The following is a 9,474-nucleotide window of genomic DNA, read 5'->3' on the forward strand; positions in this document are numbered from 1 at the left end:
TGCATGAGCTTTTTGAAGGTTGGCTTGGAGGTGAAGTGGTGATGAAGACTCCAATTTTCAGGGGACTGGGCTTGGTGACCCTGGTGGTCCTTTCCAGTCCTGCGTGTAATCCTATGGTTGTCTTTAGTGATCCAGCAGTTCTTTAGCCAGATGCTCTCTTTCTCACTTCATAGACGAAGCAATTGTTTTGGCAGCGCATCTCCCCTTTTATGTGGATGGGTTTTCTCAAGGTACTTGCATGCTGGAGACTGATCCTGGACCATGCCAGTCGCTGACTCCCAGTAATCTGTTAACCCATCCATTGCACAGTATTCTGGCTCTTCCTCCCTACGGGGTTGCGTGGTATCTGGAGGGAAAGTGCCCTAAATTTCTGGTGCTGAACGGGACTTTGAATCAAAAAGCATCTGCTGTGTTACCTGCCTGGGAGAAGGTGCTGCTGCCCTGGGCCTTGTTCCCCTTTTTAAGGACAGTTTGTATTTTACAGACTTTGATTTGTGTGTGGCATCAGTCCAGGCTGAGAACTCAAGACAGGTAAAATAAGATGCAGAGTTGTTGTCTTTTTCTATACAGGAGGGGACAATTTATTTTTTTTTCCCAAATTGAAGCTGCTTTATCCTTTTTAATTTTGTATTCACAAAAAAAAAAGCTAATCTTAGCTGTTCAGCTGTCTTTGAACTTGCTTTGGGATTGTTCTTTTTAGAAGAAATTACGCAACTTTTGCGGGGCACGTGCCTGTCCCCCTCCCAGGGAGAAGATACGGCACCTTCCAGGACGTACCTCTAGTGAAAAGTTTGTACCTTCGCGAGGCTGCTGAGACACAGACCAGATGCCAAATAGTCCCTCCGAACACGTCCAGTTCTGTGTGCAGCTGAAGTGGCGTCAGTCGCTCTAATGCTCCTTCCGCCCCACTTCAGAAGTTTCCAGCAGCAGAATTTCCCCTGGCTTTCTTCTGCTCGCATCATTTCCATGCAATCAGATCTTTATTTTAGAGCAAGCGCGGTGTCTGCAACGCTGTCGTGTTGCAAAAGGTCTCCCTTTTAGGTCTCATATTGGCATTACTTACTGCTTTTTTTTTTTTTTTCTTCCCAAAAAGAAGTAACTGTGCTGCTCTTGCAAAGTCCATCTAGCTCAAACATTTTTCTTACCCATGGAAGAATAACCTGAGATTCCCTAACAGGGCAGAGAACAGCCGAGTTCAGTTTGCAATGTAGACATTTTTGCTAATTGTGATGTATGGCAGTGGGACTGATTTGTAATACAAATGTTATTTAATCTGTCTGTATTTTGATACTTGAATTTCCTTTTATTTCCTGTATATACAATTGTTAATCTGTTCAAATTTGTCTGAATTTTAAACATCTTGTGGTACCAAACATAACCAATCTGTGCAACAACATAGACTGACCTCACTACAACAAGGCGAGATTGTAAATATTCCTGGGCTTCCAGCAGTCGTTTTGTTGGTTTCATAATTGTACAACTTAGAACAAACTGAATTAATAAAACTTAGACACACATTCGCCCCGTTGTCACTGTGACCTCAGTGTTATACCGGAGTCTCCTGCTCATCTGCGTTAGAGCAATGCTGTTCTCATCCTCATCTAACGGACCTGACCTGTGAAGGTAAGAGAAAAGGGGTGAGGGCAGGCAGCTACGCGGTGTTTAATTAGCTCGGTCTAGCGCTGTACCTGCACTTCTCTGCTCTGTAAATCCGAGGAACGGGAAAACGTCGAAGCGTTGCGCAGCGATGATGCGCTGCGGTTGTGGAAGCAGAGCGCAGGACGCCGGTAAGCTGGGAGCAGTCCCGCTCTAGTTCTTTGGCAGCAGAGCCGGGGGTTTGTGCCGTCCCGAGGCACGCGGCGTGCAGGATGGGGAGTGCTGGCTGCCGAGTATTCACTTTGGCTGCAGCCGCTCTTTCTGCGGTTAGTCATAATGACGACCCCAAATATTGAATGTTATTATTTTGAGACAAACTAATTGATGCATAAAAATGCATCCCCATGTTCTGTTAAAGATAGACTGACCTATAGCACAACGGTCTCCAAGCGCTTTGTGTACGTTCTCCACACGATGGTGAGAAAAGCTCATTTTTACCCCCACTAATGTTCCCCTGGGGACTGTCAGGACCCTAATTTACTCATGATGAACACTAAAATCACTTTTCTGCAGCACGGCAGCAAGTGGTTCATGCAACAACTGTAACAGTTTGGGCAGCCATTGCGTATAGTATTTACCCAGCAAAGATTGTTGGCTTGCCAAGAAGTAGGACATTTTCATTATGTAAAATTGGAGCAAGAAATCCAGACATTTAAATACAGGTCAAAGTTCAGATTTTCATGTCAAGTAAAATCTGGCTGATGTAAAATACTAAATACACCAGGGATTGCTAAATTTATACCATCTGTTCCATTTCTAATAATTCAGTAAGTCAGGTTTTCAAGCTAACATTGAGATATATCGAGCAGTTTTAACGATTCTAAACACCACATGGCTTTATCAAATGCAAACAGCGTCCCTGGGCTGTAACTAACATCTCGGCAAAGGAGGTTACAGGCCCACAGCACAGTTAACACCTTGAATTAAAAAAACCTGCAGTTTTATGAGCTCTACATCCCCTTGCCTTCCCCATCAAATAGTGGCAGGTTCTTTGGGGGAAAAAAAGCCACTACCTTTTGTAGTTGAGAGGTTTATTCAGGTACTGACATGCCAATAGTCACTTCCCAGTAGCAATGCTGGCCCCGGTGGATTTGTCCGACTGATTTTTACAAGCTGAAGCATCATTTGAGAAACTGTTGGAGAACGTGTTCCACCCCTGCCCAGTACGTGGTGAATATGATCAGAAAGCATCCATCCGTGCATCCGAGCCTGGTTCTGCCTCTGGGAGAAGCACTTCCTTGAGAATTTCCAAGTAGTAAGGTCCAAACACCTGCCTGTTGTGGTGGATCACGCTTCCAAACCTGCGCCCAACTTCCAGCAGCTCTTCCTGAATGGGATCGAGGCCCTTTGGGAAATCTTTTTGAGAATTCTGTCCATCAGGGGAAACGAAAAGGCTGAGGAACAAACGAATCCGCTGCTCTGTAGGGAGCAAAAGTATGAAAACATAAAAAAATCAACAACCAACCTTTGCACAGAAAGCTAGTTTTGAGACAAAGGCTTCCTCACGCAGTCAAGAGCAGACCTGAGGACAGCCGCATGGTGGCAGGATGTCGTGGACAAGTAACGCTCTAGATCGACTCAGTGGATTAACGTATTCCTCTTCCAAATGCTGAGCAGATGAAACAGCATCCGGCACAGGAACCGAGGTGAAACTGTGCCACAAGGAGAGTACTCGAGTATCGGGTGTACCTGCCTTGTTTTCACTTTGTCCTGGATAGCTGCTTCTAACGACGGCTATCGCTGGGGTACTGGGCTGAAGAATGGTCAAATCTATCAAACCTAATGTTAAAGTGGAGCAGGTCAACAGTAAAGATTTTTCACCCACTCTAAAGAGTTTTTGTACTGCATTGAAGTGTCAAGCATCTTAGAAGCGCAACTTCAGAGCCCGGGATTTATCTTGCCTGCCACAGCAGCATTTTGAAATGGAAAGCATTCACGAAGCCTCTCTGAGGAACACAGAGCTGAGAGACAACTACTCGGCTGCTTCAGATGTTCTTGCACTTGGAGTACGTAGAAAATGTTGAGAGTGGCCAAAAGTGCAGGCAAAACATGGGTTTGAGTTTTGGACGCGGAGGGGGGGAAGGCTGTCTAGTTCTGCAGCTTCTAATGCCACACCGTCAGTGAGTCACTGCCATCACACGCTGCCCAGCCTGTAGTTCATCGAGGTTTGGTTTAGGCTATTAATTCAGCCTTCCGAATTACATCAAAACAAAATAGCCTGCTCTGACATGGAAAGAATAAACCCAAATAAACAGTGTGGCGGAGTCCACACGGGCTGGGAAGGATACTTAACAAGATGAAGCAGCGGGCAGGAAGAGCCTCACCTTATTTTCATAGCTGATAAAAGCTAGTCTTCCATGTGGAAATAATCTTTCTTGTAGCGTACGAGCTGGCTGTGGCACTGCAATCTGATGCAGACTTAGCGTTCAGAGTACTAATAAAAGGTCAAAATAACCAGTTCTTACCCAAACCATTTGAATAAATATTTTGATGGAGCAGCGTTATAGGGCAGCTGGTTAGCTGAATACCAAGCAGTGCACACTCTAGGGATAAGTATTATTTAAAGATCTTAGCACGGTGCTTTACTACAGCCAGCGATTAAGCTCTCGCTCTACATCCTAGCCTGAAGATTGCAACACTGCCTAGGAACAGACCTTGCACTTGAGCCTGTTTAGCTTTTAACAAGGATGGGAGGATTTAAGAGACTTTTCAAAGCAATTACTGTTTGGGAGTGTTTCAGGGTGGAATAGATTAAATCAAGCAGTTTCTAAACCTAGCTTCCCCGACCCTCCTCTGCTGCGCAGACTATGTGGAGGGGCCAGACAGTGAACTCAGCTCCCACCCTCAAGCTGTAGTTCTGCTCAATGCAGGGAGTCTGCTTTGCTAGTACCGATCCTAGGCCTGTCCTGCACGCTCCAGGGTCATTAACCTAAATCTTAAGTTGTGGCCTACGAGTGCAAAGTGGCTTCAAGGTCGAGTTAGACGTAAGCTCAGAGACTCACCGATGACATGCCGGACTGCGTTGCCCTTGTCCGCGATGCTTTTTATCTGGCCTTTCAGGGAAGCATATTTGTCAGTGGTAAAAGCAGCGTAACCCAGCTGCGAGAGAGTCCTGCTGACTTCCTGGAGCACTTGGTCACCGATGTCTTCTAAAGCTTCTTCATTCCTAAATCACACAAAGGTACATGTACTCCGGCCACGACTCACAGTGGTTGAGGAAGGGGTCTTGCAGGCACAGAGCAAGCAGGGACGTCTCTCCACGTGCCAGTGGAGTGGCGTCACAGCCAGCTAGCACAGGACAACCAACATCCAGACAGAGCTCTCTAAACTAAGCTTCCCTTCCTGGCGCTTTGGCAAGCAGTAAGGCTGCCCTGCAGCTGACTCATGAAATAGCGATCAGCACTACTAATTCTCCCCTCTAATCAAGAGGGGACTATTGCTCTAGAGAGTTAACTCCCAGCTAAAAATGCTGGCTGGCTTCCCCCACTTCTTGCAGTAGACCTGGCTGCTATTTGGATCTCAGATCCTCTTCCACTCCCAGGGGAGATTCCTGCTGCTCATCCCACAACCAACCAGTGCCTGCATACTCACTCTTCTCCTTCTGGAAAAGAAAACTCAAAGTAACCCACCTGGTACAAGACAGCCCTTCCAAGAGGACCTTTGTTACCCGTTTCAGCCTAGCTACAAACCCAGGTGAGCCACATAAGGTGCTTCCACACATGCCACTGGTCACTAGCAGGACTGCAGCTATGATGGTAAGCTGATTCACCTGCGCTTGTACATCCTGCAGTCGGGCCTGATCCATAAACAGTGTCTGTGAACAGAAACCAAATCAGCCTGTGGGTGTGGAAACAGCAGCTGTGCTAACTCAGCAGATCTCAAGCCACGGAGCAGGGCTGTAACATCCCCACGAAGCTGAGTGGAAGGCAGCTGCCTGGCAGTCGGAAGGTTTAGTTTTGTGAAAAATCCAGTTTGTTTCACATAGGGAAAAGCCATGTGCAATGACTCATGGTGTAGAGGGGACAGAGAGTCTGGCCAGTTCTTTCTATAGAAGATGCAGAACCGGTACACTTGTTCATTTTGCACATCTTTATGAAAACGCTGTAAAGCTGTCCAAGCACTTCTCCTACCTCAGGGTATTCCTTTTGCCCAGGCTCCCAGCAGAGCAGATTCATGTATCCTCGATTTAGCACGGACATGAGACTTGGCACAGTTGTGCTACTGCTGACGGCCCCCGGCGAGTGTGCGGCAGGCGAGCCACCGACGGCAGGGTGGGGCGGCGGCTGTGAAGAGGACGCGGACACTTCTGCTGCTGCTTTGCGCAGCCACTCTCTTGTGCAATCCAGGCTACCTGCAACGGGGTAACAAAAACGGATGTTTGCAAGAACAGACTGGTCAGGCTAAGTCAGTAAGAAGCAGGTATGCTATACCGCAAGCTGAAGGGGGTGTGCATTTGGAAGGCAAAGGCATCGTGCTGGCTCCTGGAACGGTGGGGAATGGCTTACGCTGTCACTAACATACAACGTCAATGTCCTGTTGCCAGGGCGCAGGGTTAGGCTACTGAGACTGGTACCCGGAGAACACTGTATTTCATAGAGGATTTCAGTCTCCAAGAAGCACCTTTAATGGAGTCTCATGAAGGAGAGAGGCAGCCAGAGAGAAATCTTCTGCAGCCTAGCAAAAGAGATGTCTACATCAAATGCAGGCTTTCCTCTTTAAATATGCCACCTAACAACATTTTGCTCATTCCTCTGAGGCTCTCAAAACACTTTAAACTCATGGGAACTTACAGTTCCTCGTGGGAAGGCTATTAGCTCTGTCTTACGCGTGCAGAAATGGAAGCACACTAAGTAACTTCTTTTCTGCAAGGTATGTTAGTGAAGAGCCTTGAGGAAGGGACCCAGGAGTCCTCCAGCTTTTAGAGGCATTTCTCTCATCTGTTGCTGAGCACGTGATGAAAGCATTGCCTTTGGAATACTAAAAGTTCCCTTTTAGTGCTTTAATAGCTCCTGTAGAAGTAGCAGTTCTCCTCTCCCTTCCCCTCCGACTTACTAGGCAGCTTATCCAAGAGTTCCTGGAACTTCTTCCGTTCATACTGGATGGTGTGGTCTTGCAAGTGGGTGCGGAGGCTCTGGATGGTAAAATTCAACATGTCCATTTTCATCAGGCCCAACACCCGGAAAATCTCCCTGGGAAGAGACACAGTGAATTGAAGGTTTAATACTGCAGTAAATGCTGTAGCTGGGGCCATTTTAGAATGCTGAGAAAGGGGAATTCAGATCCTCCGACTTGATTCCATTTTCTCACAAAAGGTTGTTCAGTCTAATTGGAGCAGTCCCTAAAAATTGCTAGATAAACCAGATTTACTTCACTAAAGACTCTTCTACTGTCTAAATTGCAGTTGGGCAACAGGAATATGTCTACGTTGAAAAAAATAAGGAAGCCAAAGCCCAGAATGCACGAAAGGGTCCATGGGCCATAATTCCAAGGCAGTTTCCTCTTACCCCAATGTTTTATGGTTGAAGGTTTTGCTGGCCTGCGTAGACCAAGGCAGAGTCAGCATCACCCACCTGAGAAGTTGAGCTGGGTCTGTGAGGCTTTGCAACCCTCGTACTTCCTCATCTCGAATGGGCGCGCACAGCCTTGCCATTGTGCCAAGGACGTACGTGGTGAGACCGTGGATATCCAGAGCCCCATGCTCAGCCTCCTGTCTAATCAACTCCATGTCCAAGGCCCCTTCAATCTGGCTTCGCAGTTGGTTGTGCCATGGCAGCAGCAATGATAGCAGGGCCTGCCCAAAGAAGCAGCAGTCTCTTTTTGTTCCAGGAACTCCACAGTTGTCCAGAGTTGCTCAACAGGAATCGAGTTTGGCCTTGTATTGAGACTAAGCTAACTACTCGGTACACAAATTCTGGGGCACACAATCGCTTTAAGGGAATGCTCGACTCTAATGACTCACTTCAGGATGTCTGGCTACTGTTTCAAATCTCGCAAAACCTCCTTTACTGTCATGCATGAAAGAAGGGAGTTATCCGTCTGGAGCCAAATGGGAAAGCATAGACTGAAAAAGCAAACTAGACGCAACTTCATGCCCTGCTAAGAACATATGTCTTTTAGTGCTAAACCATGTTCTTACTCACTTCATTGTACACTTAAATAGTAGATGGAGCTCCTCATATGCCTAAAGAGGTGTCTTTGTATAGAGAATTGCAGTTTTTGTTTGGGAGACACTATACCAGGAATGGCCTACGGCTGTTACTATAGCCAACGTTTCAAACAAAGGCTTTCCATCCTTTTGGTAGAGTATGTCTTCTAAAGACCTGGGACCAGAGGATGAGTTTCCTTCTCAGACAGGTTTTAGAAGGTGTAGTCGTGTAATTTGTGTCTCCCTATAAACTAAAGGGAGCCTATTTTCTCCTCCCTCTTACGCATGTTCGCATAGGAATATTGGATGTAAGGGGTGAGGTGATGATTCAGAGGAGACTAATTCTAAGGTAACCGTCTTCTCTGGTTCAGGAACAACTCACCTCTTTCACCTCCTGCAGCAGCTGGATTGCCTGAGTGCAGTCTGGGGGACTAGCAGAGAGCTGTTCCTCCAGGCTGTCCCAGAAGGCTTTGTGCAATGTCTCCTTCACTCTGTTTTGCAGGCTAAGAAAGAAGAGAGGAGGGGAGAGGTTTTCTGTTAACATCAGACAACCACAACCTCTCAGTTCAGTGGGACCATTCCTCTTGGCTTTCATTGCAGTTCAGGTCTTTGGACATTTTCTTCTCTTAGTCTTTACTCCTATCTGGCAGCAATGCGCCTCACCTTTCCCCAGCTCATGGAAATCTCTCTCAACCTGAATTCCCTGGTCTTCTAGAGCGGAACTCCTTCCTGTCAACCCTGTTTATAAAATGTAGCACTTAACCTGTCTTAACTGAGGGGTAAGAAAAGCATAGCAGTTTTCAAGGAAACTCTCCAAGCCCTCAGAGAAGATCAACAGAATGTTTTTCTAGCTAGTGCTTGTTTTTGCAATGAGAGAATGTCAGTCACTTAAACAGATCTTCAACTGAAACATAGGCACCTCAGAGGAGATTGTCACTGAAAAGTCTGCTTTGTTCATGTCAAAGTCACAGCTTATGCAGCTGAAGCCTCCAAATCTTTTAATGTTAGTGAGTCATGTCTGACACTCATCATATTTAAGAACTTCTTAGTAAGTCATGAAGCAATGAATAAATAAAACAAGCTCCAACACTTTATTTCAGGAGCTATCTTATTTTCTTGTTACTTCTACAGTCAGATCCAAACCCACCTCCTCCCCACATTCTCACGTGTTTTCCGTAATGTGACAGAACGAAGCCAAGCCTGAATACACACCTTTTTGGGGAGAAGCTGGCCGCTTGCAGTTTGAAGTCACTGTTGAGTACGATTTCGTGCACAATGGTCAGTTTGGAAATGTCATCGGTTATTTCCTGTAGCTCGTTCATGGAGAGAGCTTGTGGAGGGCTGGCTGTAGAAAAGCAGAATAAAAGCGCGTGAGAGAAGGAACGCTAACCATAGCCTTCCGAGAGAAGAGGGTTTAAAAAAATTACTGGACAGCGTTTTAAGTGACAAAGTGAAAATGTGCAGATTCGTGTATAGACAATATACCTCACTTTCTGTACGTGGAGAGGGACCCTCCTCCCCATCAACGCTCCCCACACCCGCCCAGCGGAGCCCGGAGGCAGCCGAAACCCCCGCGGGCCGGTCCCACGCGGGCGCGGGGCTCCCACGGAGCGCGGCTGACACCTAGTGACGGCCGGGAGCGGCGGGGGCGCCGGGGCGCGGGCGGGAAGGCA

General features: G+C 47.0%; 1 protein-coding gene across 1 annotated transcript in view; it reads right to left on the reverse strand.

Annotated features, from left to right (window-relative positions):
- The window catches only part of TCP11 (t-complex 11), an 18,298-nt gene continuing 8,824 nt past the window's right edge, over positions 1–9,474 (reverse strand). Inside the window, exons 2-9 of the mRNA XM_009272947.1 lie at positions 9,014–9,146; positions 8,184–8,304; positions 7,227–7,447; positions 6,709–6,845; positions 5,787–6,007; positions 5,286–5,470; positions 4,659–4,822; positions 1–3,075 (exon numbers count right to left, since the gene is read on the reverse strand). Coding sequence (XP_009271222.1) covers positions 2,837–3,075; positions 4,659–4,822; positions 5,286–5,470; positions 5,787–6,007; positions 6,709–6,845; positions 7,227–7,447; positions 8,184–8,304; positions 9,014–9,146 — 1,421 coding nt within the window. The 3' untranslated portion in view covers positions 1–2,836. The remainder of the gene's footprint in view (positions 3,076–4,658; positions 4,823–5,285; positions 5,471–5,786; positions 6,008–6,708; positions 6,846–7,226; positions 7,448–8,183; positions 8,305–9,013; positions 9,147–9,474) is intronic.

Source organism: Aptenodytes forsteri, unplaced genomic scaffold (genome assembly GCF_000699145.1).
Source record: "Aptenodytes forsteri isolate BGI_AS27 unplaced genomic scaffold, ASM69914v1 Scaffold142, whole genome shotgun sequence".
Taxonomy (NCBI): domain Eukaryota; kingdom Metazoa; phylum Chordata; class Aves; order Sphenisciformes; family Spheniscidae; genus Aptenodytes; species Aptenodytes forsteri.